We start from the raw sequence: 15,075 nt of genomic DNA on the forward strand, positions 1-15,075 counted from the left end.
CCATAGTAGGAACATTAGAAAACATATGGCAAGTTAGGGAAACATATTAGCAAATCATGCCCATAAAAGGAACATTTGCATATGCCTATGAAACACCATCACAAACAGGTAGGCAACATATAAATCAGACGAAGTCTCTAGTAAGAACTTATGTTCTATATATTGTTCCTTTAACAGTACCTGGCTTGATGAAGGCACCTCCAGTGCCTAGAAGATGAACAATGGGGCCCCCGGCGCTCCTATGCGCAAAATGGGGGCCTCTGACATCCTTTTGAGGAGAAGAGGGCGGCACGCACCTCCTCTAGACCATTGACGGGCCCCTCCGGGGACCGTGATTACTGGGGGCCATTTAGGAAGCGCTTTTCAAAGCGCTAAGGCCATACTTATAGCCCGGGTTGTGGAGGTGATTCCAGCATGAAACAGGTGCCTCGAAGTGCCTGAGGGCACAGAAGAGCGCTCTCTCAGCGCAAAGGGGATATCAAGGCAGCACTCCTCGTGCAGGGAAAAGTTACAGGGGTCAGGGGCCACGGCACCCTGCCCCTGGGAACAATGAAGCAGGAAGGAGCACAAGGCTGGTGGATCCAGCTACAGGCCAGCACAAGGGGTGCAGATGATGGCAGTTCCTCCTAGTGACCAGGCGGGTCACAGGTTAGCACAGCAGCAGCATCCAAGGCGGTTTCCTGGTGAGTCCATTCAGCAGCATCTTGTGTCCAGGTTCAATTTCCAAGAGTGTTCAAATTGTGGGGAAAATTCCCCTGTACTTATAGTCAGTTCTTACAGTGTTTTACAATGGTAGGGTGAGGAGGTTACAGCCAGTTACAACTGGTTCTGGGAGTGCCCCCTCTCTCCTTTCAGCACAGGCTCCAAACATCAGTGGGGGGTTAACGACCCTATTGTGTGAGGCCAGGGCACAGTCTTTACAAATGCAGGTGTGCCCCGCCTCTCCCTACTCTTAGCCCAGGAAGACTATTCAGTATGCAGATGCACCTCTGTGACACCTCCACCCTCCCTGTGTACAGGCTGTCTGAAAAGTATGCACAAAGCCCCAACTGTGACTCTGCCCAGACGTGGATTGGAGTCAAGCTGCAAAACTCCAGAGTCATAAGCACAGATAAATGCACACTTTCTAGAAGTGGCATTTCTGTGATAGTAATAAAAAATACACTCACACCAGTAAGCAGCATTTATTATCACCATCACAACCATACCAAACACGCCTACACTACCCCCCATAAATCAGACAATACCCCTTACACATAAGGCAGGGCATTTCTAATGCAATCCTAAGAGAAGGCAGCACTCACAGCAGTGAGACACCAGTTAGGCTGTTTGTCACTACCAGGACAGGCCACGCAACTTGGCACATGTCCTGCCTTTCTACATACATGGCACCTGCCCATAGGGCTAGCTAGGGCGTACCTTAGGGGTGACTTACATGTAGTAAAAGGGGCGTTCTGGGCCTGGCAAGTAAGTTTAGATGCCAGGTCCCTGTGGCAGAAAACTGCGCACACAGGCCCTGCGCTAGCAGGCCTGAGACAGGTTTGAAAGTCTACTTCAGTGGGTGGCGCAAGCAGCGCTGCAGGCCCACTAGTAGTATTTAATTGACAGGCCCTGTACAAGGGACTTATAGGTAAATTAAATATGCCAATTAGGTACAAGGCAATCATACCAACTTTAGATGGGAGAGCACCTGCACTTTAGCACTGGTTAGCAGTGATAAAGTGCTCAGAGTCCTAGAGCCAACAGCGAGAGGTCAGAAAAACCAGGAGGACGGAGGCAAATAGACTGGGGATGACCCTGCGTAAGGCAAAAAGTCCAACATGGACACTGAGCTTTTTATATATTTGCAACTGGGACATGCCCTGCGTAGACACATGGTGGTGGGTGACTAACTGCCGGAGTCGTAGCGCTGGAGGATTGCCTTCTCATGAATCCCTCTGAGGCCAAGGCGATTTCCATAATCTATAAAAAACTGATGAATAATTCCACAGACCTGTTGACAACCTTGTGTACTGCTTGGAAGGCAGATGTTGGAGAAATGGATGAAGATGATTGCGTGGAAGTGAGACAGAACCTGAGGGAGGTTGCAGTCTGACCTTGCTTCAGATTGATCCAGCTACGGGTACTGCACAGGGCCCTTTACTCTAGGGTGCTTCTGCATAGGGCGGGGCGGGAGGACTCTTTTCTCTGCCTGAGGAGGTGTGGGCAGGAAGGCACCTTTTATCAAATCCTGTGGTCCTACCCTGAAATACAGCACTTTTGGAGGCAAGTACGTATGGTTATGACTACAGTGCTTGAACAAGAGGTCCCCCAACCCTAAATTGCATCTCTTAAATATTACAGGTACAGATCTCTGGTTGAGTTACCAAAGAATATGGCTCGCTACTGCAGCTGTAGTGGCCAAATGCAATATAGCCAGTTCCTGGTGTGTGGGGATGACCCTTATGTGGCGGACTGGAAGACCGACCTTGATTAGTGATGGGGGGGCTGAGAGAGTGGTCTACTGAAGCAGGGGATGCCCCCAAAAATGGGATAAGATATGGGGTGGCTGGGGGGTGTATAGGGATGATGAGTGACTCTGGGGTTTTGAGAGAGGGGGGCGGCAAGAGTGTACATGCGGCACATGCTTACAATCCAATAGTGTGGTGTACAATGGGTTCAATGCTTCTACTGAGTTCCTGAGTACTATTGCTTGGTGTATTGTCAATTACCTCTTCTGAGCAACAACTGTTATTTATTATCTAACAAAGGATATTTAAAAAAAAAAGATTGTTTCTTTCCACTGCATTGTGTACTGCCACTCTTTTGCAACTCCCTTCAATGCAAGCAGCAGAAGGGGAGCAGTACACCCTCTAAAGCCCACTTGTTCTGTTTCTTGAGGATCTAACAAGCACATCCCATTCACTTCTGAAGTCACCCACAAACAGAGATGTGCCACTCACAGGACATAGTACATGCACTTTCGGCCTCCTCCTAAGCCACACAGCCTCAGACACAAACTTGAATTCTATGCCTACACAGATATGTGCCTCATTGCATGGGGCAGGAGAGTATCATGCTGGTTTCCAGCTATTGTCATTTTGCCTCAGCCGCTCTTCACTGTGTGTCTCAAGTCAAACAAAACACCCTTCTGGTGTTCAACTATTTCTTAATGTCGCAAATAGTTTCCAACACTATGTTAGAATCCCATCTTATGTTGCTTTTGAAGCCCAACAAATCCCCAACATGCTGTTCCTCTTACCACCCAATTGCGCTCTTGAATTGCGACGGGAAACTTTTCATGTCCATACTAGCAGCACGGCCTCACCACGTTTGACGGGCTCTTATAGCACCCCAGCAATCAGGCTTTATTTGTAACAGACAGGCCAACAACAATACCCGCTTAGCCGTTGCAATCATGAAGGCAGCAGAGCGGCGCCATCAATGGATGGACCTCCTCCTCCCTCGACACCAAGAAGGCCTTCGACAGGGTGGCTTGGGCATACCTGACGAAAGTCTTGGACAAAACTCGCATTGACCCAAGATGAAAACCTTCATACAAGCCAATTTTTAATATCCTTCTACCAAGATCAATGCCTCCTTTTCACCTACTGTAACCCTCACCAGGGGGACACGCCAATGATGCCCCTTGTCCTCCCTGATTTTTGCTTTATCCATGAAGCCCTTGACAGCAAAAATCCAGCACAACCCTGAGATTCACGGTATACTGATCAATGACAGAGAGCATAAATTAGCTTTCTTTGTAAACAATATACTCTGCCTGGTCACTGACCCAGATTCGTCTGTTCCTGCGCTGATGATGAAACTCAATCTAGACATCCGGATTCAAAATTAGCTTTTGTAAATCTTGCGGTAAGGGATGGAGCAGACCCACAGGATAGCCTCCGGGGGCCTAAACAGAGGGAAGGTTTCCAATGTGCAACATCGGCAATTACATATCTTTGAGTCGTCCTCCTATCACATATAAACTCCCTGTACAACAGTGATATCCCTCTTTTGCTCACTGCTTTCTTAAAGGACCTTTACAGGTGGGGCAAGCTAGAGATCTCTTGGCTGGGCCGGATCAACTGCCTCAAAATGAATTTCATGCCCCGGCTGCGCTATGTCCTCCAGACCCTTCCCCTCACGATACCTAAATCAACACAAACATAGATACCCAACAAGGTGCTTTGTTTTGTCTGGGGAGGCAAGTCACCATGGTTGGAACAGACGACTCTGTTCCAGCCCCCAGCAATAGGCAGTCTGGGATGGCCAAATGTTACTACTTACTTCCTGGATGCGCAGCTTAATCCCTCACTAGATTGGAACCATGATCCCTGATGGTAAACCCTGGTTACAGGTTTAACAGACCTTTTCCTCTGCTCCCTTGGATGGGCTTTTGTGGTTCCCTATGTCAGCTTGGGATCACAACCCCTTACTTTTCCCATTGACATCCACACTCCTAACTTTCAGTCTTATCCCTTCCCTCTTACCCCTCTAGCTCACAATCCAGACTTTCCCCTAGGCCCGGTCCACCCCAGATCCTTTTGTTGGTACAACGGTCGATTTCCCAGGCTGAGAGATTTCTACAAACCTGAGAACCAATGTGCGCCTAGTCGTGAAATACACCTTGACTAAGCAGGACATTTATAAATAGAGCAAGCACTGCAATGGGCCAGACGACCCCCTGCCCGCTTAGCCAAGCAAAGGAAAGAGACACCCATAGAATGCTTGTACCTTACTAATGTTAAGCATAAAGGCATATCATAGCATATCACGGCTATATCGCTACATACTCAATCTCACCCCACCAAAGAAACATGCCTACGTGAAACAATGGGAAAGAGAATTGACCACAGATATCACAGATGAAACTTAGGGAGTGATATGGCAGAGGGCTTCTAAGTCCTCTATCTGTCTCTGTCACAAAGAGAACCTTTACAAAATTCTCATGCGTTGGTATTTGACACCAGTGCGCTTGCATAAAATGTTTCTGAACTCAGAATTATGTTGGAAGGGATGCGGGGAACAGGGCACTTTGTTACACGCATGGTGGGCATGCCCAGTACACTCCATCACTAGTGTTTCATTGCCCGTGACACACTGTTGATACTCATGGGCGATACAGGAACAGATAGGATCTTTCCCACGTTGACGCAGCAAAGGCAGCTTTTTTCTCACCTACTCTAAGCAGCACAACTCTGCATATTACAGATGTGGAAGCAGGCTCAAGCACCCTCACTAAATATGTGGTGTGGAAAGGTGTGGAATCTCTACGCCATGGAAAAGTTCACTGCCATCATCAGGGACAGGGTGGCCAAATTTGATACAACATGGCATCCATTAACCACTTACATACAACAACAACATAGAACGGGGGTCACACCTAACGCAAAAGGAGGGCTTCGGACCTATGGCTGATGCCCCCTCAGATACAGAGGGTGACCCACCCTGACCTAAACAATTACAAGGCCTATCATCAACAAGACACATTCTTGCTCCACTGGTGTTTCTATTGCTGTACAGTTTTGCATCATATGTAATGTTTAAGGGCCACATGTACGAACTTCAGGTTTTGCAACTTGCAAATTGCGAGTCATAGCGTCTCGCAATTTGCGAGTCGCAAAACCTGATGCACAACAGTGTCAATGACACTGTTTGCGATTCCCAATGGGGTCACAAATGAACTACCTCATGAATATTCATACTGTAGGTCGCAATTAGTGACCCTGTTGGGAATGGCTGCCCTCACAGGGATGGTGACCTGCTGGAGACAGAAGACCACCATGTCTGTATCTGCTTTTAAATAAAGCAGTTTTTTTTAATGCAGCCTATTTTCCTTAAAGGAAAACGAGATGCATTTCAAAAACAAAAAATGAAAATATTTCTTTTAATTTTTTCAGAACAGGCGGTGTCCCTAGGACCACTGCCTGCTCTGAAACAATATTTTTGCTGCCATTCAAAAAGGGGAAGGGGTCCCATGGGGACCCCCTCCCGTTTGCGAATGGGTTAGCACCAGTTTGATTGTTTTGCGATCGCATTCGCAGTCAGGGCTATGGATGTGTGCCAAATTCCTCTGGATACTTGTCTTCACCCGATACGTATGATGACTGTGAAATGGGTCACGGGTTCTTTATACTAAGATCCTCAGTGTGCCGGTTGCAGCTCTACCAAAGGGCAATCAGGGAGCGCCCAATTAAGTACTGTTATATCAATAATCGTTTGGGACACCATTGAAACTGAAGTTGCAGAAGAAAAGGTAACTCAACCTGTAATAATTGTTTTATATCTTAAGGATCTCCATACACTTTCTACCTACACTCTTCTTCGAAAAAGCCGTTATGCGAGAAGCCGACTATAAATCTCGACTTTCCTGTTTCACTAGAGTGTCAAAAGAAACAGAGGTTTCAGCTTCCACTGAGATGCCTGCTGGTATTGTGGCGGTTCTTGTTATCTGAAGTATTTTTTCCCTTACTATGCGGTGGTGCGTCCATTGGAACAGTTCCTTTCCTTCTTTCCCTCTTTAAAACTGAAAACATAAACATGTGCTACAACCAATGCCGCTGCATCTGCATGTAAACCAGTTTTGGTTTCATAGGGTGGTTTTAACATGTTGCTTTTACTTTAGTGCAAAATAAAATGGAAAGAAATGTTGACTGTACATAGAGATAGATGGTTTACTGCTGCAAATATTTAGTTCTTCTGTTAGAAATATAATCCGAGGTCCCTCGCATGCGCATATTTATTCTCATGTTTTTTTTGTTAATTAACTTTATAGTGTTGACAGGATTTATTGATGGAGATTTGACTCAGGTGAGTGAGTAGGCGATTGTGTTTCTTAATTTGGGTGTTTCTTGAATACTCCAACACTATGATGTCTCCTTTTACTACCAGAAAGCAAGCAAGAGACGGACATATCCTTGTGCATTTTTTGTCCATCCCACCACCCTGAAACCGTTCTCAGGGCAGTTCACCAATATTCCAGCATCTAGGTACAGAGGTGTGTCTTAGAGGCTCCTCACCCCTGACTTGTAGTGGAGAAGACTTTCTCCCTATGGTTTGTTCGCCATCTGAAGTTGCTTGAACAGATTACATCTAAGGTGAATCACTTCTTGTAGTGCACACTGCGCATCTCTACAGCTCTGATGCACCTCGTGTTGGTTGCTGGAGATGCTTTGTAGCATGCACTGTAAAGAAAAGTCTTCTAAGGAAGTTGTTGCTTCCTTTCGCGGCTCGCTGCATTGAACCTGTTCAGGGAGCCAGGAAGGGTGGAAAAGGATTGTTCATTCGATGTTTCTTCAGTCTTTGGCCTCTGTCTATAAAATTATTCACCACTTCAGTAGTGCTTTGTGAAGCTTCCCTCCCCCTTTCCCCCCTGCTGCACTTGGAGCCCAGACTGAAACATTTATCCAGACCATTGAACACATACCAGATGGTAATACAGTCAAATTACTGTTCACTTGGGTTAGAACTGAACTAATTAATGTGCTTTTTCTAACCTTGCAGAGTCCTGAAGGGGACTCGTGAACCTCATTCTTCCAATAACACAGCTATGTTCTCTTGTAGCTGTGGTGCACGTTTCATGAGAAGTCGATGGTGAAGGTTGGATGTCAGAAAACCCTGGATGCGCTGAAGCTGGACTATCTTGATTTGTACCTGATACACTGGCCGATGGGGTTCAAGGTACATTTTTAGGTGCAGAGTATAAACATAACAATGCTGTCCTAAATACACCGCATTCTGTTACGCTTTGGATGTGGTCACCAGTCAGGCTTTTGCCTTTAGAAAGAGTGCAGTGGTGTGCACCTGGTGCCGAACAAGGTTCTTGTGTGAGATGTTTTCATTTTTCTTTGGCAGGCTGGTGACATGCTGTTCCCACTTGATGAAAACGGGCATGCAATCAGGAGCAACTCTAACATTCTGGAGACTTGGGAGGTAGGATTGGGGAGGCTGTGCTGCACCAGGGAACCTACTGTCAATGGAGGACAAATTGTGGATGTCTATAGTGACCCAAAATGAGACTTATTCTTTCGCTGTCTTTCCTGACTTCTGTTTCGCATGTCTACTCATGAATATTTTTAGGTTGTAACTTCTACCTATGTTTATTATTACAAAAGAATGCACATTTTGATAATACTGTTACTAGACATAGACCTCTGGGAAGGTGCAGAAAGCTAATCTAAAAAAGGTACATGCTTGGTTTTATTTGGAAATGAAAAATGACTTTTGCCATCTCTGTAATCAGCAGATAGCATTCACTGGTGAGCTCGTTACTGCGGTAGCATTTTTCATTCTTTGCAGGAATCAAATGCTCACCGAGGTCGACCGACTTTTTGACCCAGCAATAGAGTGTGGTAGAACCATCTATCAAAAACCATATTCAGGCAACAATTAATTTAAATAGTATGACCCATTGGGCCAAACAATGAAAGTTCCAATCAAAATTAAGGTTAAGGGATTTATTACAAACTCAAAATCAAAGTCATATAACTAATTCTCAAAACAAAGTTATAAACATACATTATCACCAAGAGTTGCCCAAGGCAACAAAAGGAGTTTATTCTCACTAACATTAACAATACTAACCATTCAGTGGACACGAAACAGAACACTTTCGGCCACATGTAGCAAAGTTCCAATTTGCGACTCGCAATTTGCGAGTCGCAAATCAGAATGTAGGATAGTGTCCTTGACACTATTTGCGACTCGCAAGGGGGTTGCAAATGCCCACCTCATGAATATTCATGAGGTAGGTCGCAATTTGCGACCCCCTTGGGAGATGGCGGCCCTCACAGGGATGGTGGCCTGCTGGAGACAGCAGACCACCATGTCTGTGACTGCTTTTCAATAAAGCAGTTTTGTTTTTTTCGGAATGCAGCCCGTTTTCCTTAAAGGAAAACGAGATGCATTATAAAAACAAAAAATGAAATGTTTTCTGATTCATTTTTCAGAGCAGGCAGTGGTCCATAGGACCACTGCCTGCTCTGAAAAAATGTTTTCAGTGACATTCACAAAGGGGAAGGGGTCCCCTGGGGACCCCTTCCCATTTGCGAATGTGTTACCACCAGTGTGACACTGGTGGTAACTGCGATTGTTTTGCAACCGCGTTCGCGGTCACAAAACAATCCTACATCGCACTGCGAGTCGCAATTAGGAAGGGAACACCCCTTCCTAATTGCGAGTCGCAATCCCGTTTTGCGATTCGGTAACAATGTTACCGAATTGCAAAACTGGATTGTGCATCGGGAAGTTCTTTTTGCACATCGCAGACAGCCAGATTCGCTGTTTACGACGTGCAAAAAGCATCGTACATGTGGCCCTAAATGAATTAAAGACAACAGAGGCATACATCTTTGCAGTTTGGACACACATAGATTTGAATTCAACAGAATTTCACATCGAATTTCAGGACAAAAGGATAACCCCATTATGGCCAAATCATGGGCTAGCATGTGTGGGGACATACACATGTGGACAAAGGACAAAAAGCATAAAAAGGACGAAAATAATTTGGAAAAGAAAAATCTCGGATTGCAGAACACTAACTAAGTCATGCAAAAGATAAGTAAAAAGAGGAAACATCAGCATCCCAGAAGCTCAGTCAAGAGTCTTCTAAATGGGAAAATGAAGAAGGATTACTAAATCTAAAGGATCATTTCAAACTCAGGACTGCCTAGAACTGCCCAAAAGTTAAATGTCCATCAGTATTTTAGAACTCATAAACTATTCTGATTCGTAAAAGATATCATTTCATGTCATGTTGAATAGGCATTATCCACTACGAATTAATCATATGTCCAAATTGAAACAGTTCACTTCTTTCCCAAGTCTGTCATGGGAACATTGCTGTTCCGTGTGAATCCAAGGACAATGGTGCATCTCTCCATGTTTAAACAATGGGGTCTATTACAAGAGGAATTTGCTTCCCATGGGAACAAAATCTGAAAGAAGACTTCACGTTAAGAAAAAAATATTAATTCAACACTTTTATGTGACTGCAAAATGCAAGCTCTTCATGTCTCACTTATGCTAACACAAAATCATGACATTACATTCAGTTAATTTGTTTTAATAAAACATGTTATATGTAAACTTATAAATTCAACATTAATATTTCATTATTATGAATAATACATTTCATTTAATATAAAAAGCTTTGCTACTGCATTTCATCAGGTACAACAGAGAAGTGCATTTTTCTCATTTCACACATATTTTAAAGCTCCTTAATCATTTACTAATCATAAGCAATTCAGGCCCAGATTTATGGAAAAGTGGCATAAATAGAAGCGCTGCACCACTTTAGAAACAGAGAGGTGCGCTATATTTAGAGGAATACAGAGCACCCCTGTGTTTCCCCCTGCGCTGGCGCTGAATTAAGCTGCCTAGCGCCAACGCAGGCATCCTTGCACCATAGTGCAAGGTTGTCTGCGTGGAGGGGATAGATTGTTTATGTGTAGGAAGGGACTACTTCCTGCACGTAAACAATTGTCCATGGCATTTTGCTTTTATGTGTGCTGCAGAACACAGCACACACAGAAAAATCAAAGAACGAGAAGGAATAAAAGCATTCCTCCTCGTTTTGCCATTCTAACGCCACCCCTGGGGACAACTCGTAACTCTGAGGCAGCGTCAAGAGCAGTGGGTGGTGCGGTGGAACACTCACAGCAACACACCTTGCACGCCCCTCTGACGCAGAAAACTGCGTCAGAGGGGCCCATATTTACAAGGCGGCATAATGCCACAAAAAAGTGGCATTACACCTCCTTGTAAATATGGAGGCAGTGCTTAGCACCACTGAAGTGTCACGAAAAGTGACGCTCCGGTGGCGCTAGGGGCTCCTAAATATGCCCCTCAATATTGTTTCTATATGTACTGTCAGTATAGGGTCTAAATTACATTTTAACATCATTTTAATTCTTCTAACATGTGAATTAACTAATAAGGCACCCAAGTTGAATTCTGAAATACAAGCAATTGCACATTTGAACTGCATCAGTGCAGCTTTCTCCATTAGTTTTTCTCTCTTTTACTTTCATAAAACTTAAACTGTCACATTCTGATGCCTTTTGTGACACGAAGGACAGCACTAAATTTTAAGCTGTATCAGTCCCTCCTTTGATGACAGTTCAAGCTTCAATTACTTATTCTGATAAGGTCTGCTGTAATCCTCCAATCTTTTGAAGTTACAAAAAATAAATGCTTCTCCTAGTCTCTATTTCTATCTCCTCTTTTTCCTGCCTAGTCTTGCCTCTCCTCTCTTTCCATATCCTGTATAGTTTGTAAAGTCCACATGCAACTATGGCACACAAAGACACAATCAACAGGGGTCTCGATGATACCCACCATTTCGTTTCCCCTTATCCCAAATCATTTACCAATGGCTGAGAAATCACATCCAACACCTTCCCATGCATCGATGGCTGTCAGACTGCTCAGGTCAATTTTTCAAATTGGTGATATTTGAGATATACTTTCTAATCTCTTTACTATTGTTCTGAGACACTCGTTCCTCTTTTGACTCTGGAGTTTGATTTCTCATCCCAGACTGGATCATTAGAGTTGTCTACATGATAAATGTTTGGAAATACTGCTCCCGGATAACATGTTACATACCAGCCTTTCAGCAGCTTGTAATAGACGTTTTTCCCACACATAAAATAAACACCTGCTATGGCGGGTTCCTGTCCATTTAGAATAAAAATCCATGTGCTTCTAAACACAAAACATGTCTACCTTCACTAGTTCCTACAAAATGAATGTCTGTCTTTGACTGTGGTCTATGTACACATAATTTCCCTACATGTTGCCAATCTAAGCTAAGAACCCTTGACTACTCTTCACTGTGGCGTGTGCAGGGTCTCTCTCCCAATCTATTATTACAACTCCCTTTTCTAATTTGGCTTACATTGTTCTCCTTCTTTCCTCAGCTTGTCCAATGAACTCCTTTTCTACTGGGCTAAGTATTTAGACCAAATTATTCTTTTGGGCATATACTGTTGCAAATGTTAGGGCAGGTTCAAAGAATCCTCCCACAGTGTCAATGTTTTCCACTTTAGCAATGCCACTCAAGTGCTTCATAATAGGCAGGAAAGAAAATACTAAGTAATAACTGGAATAGAAGTATTGAAAATACTCCCGCTCATTCAATAGAGTTAGTAACAGACTACAAGAAATTCCATATGTTAGTGTCAAGCTGTGGTAAGTGATTCCTTCCTGTACTGATGAAGGGGTTTGTGTGCATACATAGCAATTACAAACTTCCATGGTTTTAATATATTCATATAACAATTTGTAATACACATTTGATGTCAGATCTCCTTTAGATCCATCAGTATGCAAGGATCTCTCATCCTTATACAGGGGATCTTGATATGTGAGTGAATCTTCTAAATTCGGGGCACTTGTGACGGAAGTTTCCTCAATTTCATTCACAACAGACAAACTCAATCCCACAGTCATCAAAATAATCACACTCGCACATACTACTGCTAAACCTACACACACATACTTACATTTACTCCTTTTACTTCGATCGGGTTTTATGGCTTGCCTAGTTTCAGACCACATTATGCTCAAAATTCAAAAATAAAATAAAAAAATACAAAATGCAGAGCGGCTTATTTCACTGTCTCTTTTCAGTCTTTTCTTTGAGCACAGCACAATCAAAAATTGCTTCTTCAAAAACCAATACAAAAATTGCTGCAATTATTCACAAAGTTCCTTGATCTTTTAGAAAGTTCATCAAGAGTTTCTCTACTTGCAAATGTTCAAAAGCTCCAACTAAAATTTTAAATGTCTCTAATAAAAGCACAGTTTGCAATCACTGATGCGCACTTCCAGGAGAGAATGTATTTATCATCAAGCAGAAATTATTTTTCAAGGTTCAGTTCCAAACAATTTCGATTTTCAAAATGCTGAGCTGAAGTTAAGTATTTTGTTAAAACAAAAGGCAACAAACTCCTTCTCCCAGTCATCAGTTGTGAAATACGTCCATTCAGGAGCCAGATATCTTCAACTTGGCAATCTTTTTCTCTTTGACCTCCCTGTTACACGACCTTCAGTTCCACTGTCACTGTGATCTGATACTTGAGTTACTTCAGCAGTGGTAGGAGGCACTTTTATCACTGGCTCTGGGCTTTCTCGGGCCACTGATCTCCTGGTACAGCTGTTATCCCTGGCACGACTGGGGTTTCAACGTGACCTGAGATATCAGGAGTCACCTGACTCTGTCTCAACCCTTCTGTACATTCAACTGCTCTTGACTCAATCAGAATTTCACCAGACATTAGCCCCTTGTCCAGCCCCCACAGCTTGGCTAACCTGAACCCTCTCTCTCATTGTAACTGACCATTCAGGAACAGGCGCTTTTTGATCAAGGGGACTTCAAACTTTGTGCTTGCGGCTAGCATGAACCCAGTTTGGGAGACCAGCACACTTTACAGCTGTTGTCGTTACTAGAACAACCTGATACAGCCTTTCCAACGCAGTTCCAAGCATGACTTTCTTATATGCTTTTTCAACATCACCCATTAGCCAGGACTCAGATTGTGAAAGTGTTCTTGTTGCGGTTGTGAGGTTGCTTCTCCAGCCTTGCAAGACAAAGAAGTACCACATCAGCTAGTCCTTTGCAATAATCTAGTATCAAGTAATCTGTCATGTTCACAAGAACATTTGCAGGCACTGCTGGCAATCTCATAGCACGCCCCATAATGATCTCATGAAGTGACAACACTGTCTTCCTGTGAGGTGTGCTCTGCATACTCATCAGGACAAAAGGCAAAACGTCTGGCCATTTCAGTGTTGTAGACAGGACCAGCTGTTGGGCGGTGCGACCGCACCGGGTGCTGACCTGGATTGGGAGGCGCTGACCTCAGGGGGGCACTGTGGTCAGCAATAACTTTCGAAACTTGCGATTTAAAAGCACCTGCTGAAAAGTTCCTTGTGCATCAAGCCTTCAGGAACCAATTAAAATGTCGGCATACCTCTTGTGATTAATGTTCCTGCTATGGAGAGAGATGGGAGTTTTGTCTAGCAGCAGCTTTGACTTGCCATAAAGTAGCGTAGAAGGTTAATATGCCTGCTGCAAAGAATAGAACTATATTTTATGTGGATAGCTGAGTGGATTAGTAGCCAGCCTTTACAACAAATGAATGGATATGAAAAGGGGGGCACATTTGCTGAGTGGTAATGAGGGAATTCGAGGAGGTGGTCATGGGTTGGGGGGTGCTAAAAAAGACTTGCACAGGGCGCCACTAGCGCTAAAGCTGGCCCTGGTTGTAGACACACATAAATTCACCAGTCGAGACTTCAGTGTTCCATTTATCTGTTCTACCTCTCCTGAAGTTTCTGGATAATAACGGCAAAGCAATCTTTCCCCAATTTGTAATGCTGCACACAATAATTTTATGAATCCCACTGTTGAAATGGGTTTCTTGGTCTGATTACAGAGAAGTCAGAAAGCCGAATTGAGGTATCAACTTTCTCAATAGCAGCTTTGCAACTGTGAGGCTATCATTTCTTCTAGCTGAGTAAGCTCCTACTCAATGGGAGAAAATACAGACAATAACTAGAACATATCTAATTCCATTGCACACTGGCAACTCAATAAATTCATGCTGCATTCTGTTGAATGGTCCTCCTGATCTACCTATGTGACTCAGGGTAACAACAGTGCTTTACTCTACATTCATCTGCTGACATGTTACACATATGTGATTCACTATTTCTGCAGCTAGTCTAAATCTAGGGTTGTACCCTGTTTGTCTAAATAATCTGATATTCACATCTCTACCTATGTGTGCCTGTCCCTGGTAATACCTAGCCATCAGGGACAGCAAACTATTTGGAATAATGCTTTCCCATCACTTGACACCCAGACATCATCCTCATTCCTCCGGACACATCCTGCTCTAACCCAACCCTGCTGTTCTTCCTCTGTCACTTCTTCCTGCAATCTTTTAACTTCTTCCCAAGTATCGATGTCTGTCTTAAAGAAATGTTGACTTGTCTCATCGTCATTGCCATGGCTCAATTCCTCATTAAAGGAAGTGCAATGCAGGGCACAATACCTAGCTACTTTGTCTGCATAGGTAT

The 15,075-nt window shown here is 43.8% G+C and overlaps 1 protein-coding gene across 1 annotated transcript in view; it reads left to right on the forward strand.

Moving 5' to 3' along the window:
* Window positions 1-15,075, forward strand: part of LOC138287476 (aldo-keto reductase family 1 member B1-like) — a 97,770-nt gene that overhangs the window by 43,596 nt on the left and 39,099 nt on the right. Inside the window, exons 3-4 of the mRNA XM_069227918.1 lie at window positions 7,546-7,662; window positions 7,837-7,914. Of these exons, the coding sequence (XP_069084019.1) occupies window positions 7,546-7,662; window positions 7,837-7,914 (195 nt within the window). The remainder of the gene's footprint in view (window positions 1-7,545; window positions 7,663-7,836; window positions 7,915-15,075) is intronic.

This window comes from Pleurodeles waltl, chromosome 4_1, assembly GCF_031143425.1.
Source record: "Pleurodeles waltl isolate 20211129_DDA chromosome 4_1, aPleWal1.hap1.20221129, whole genome shotgun sequence".
Taxonomy (NCBI): domain Eukaryota; kingdom Metazoa; phylum Chordata; class Amphibia; order Caudata; family Salamandridae; genus Pleurodeles; species Pleurodeles waltl.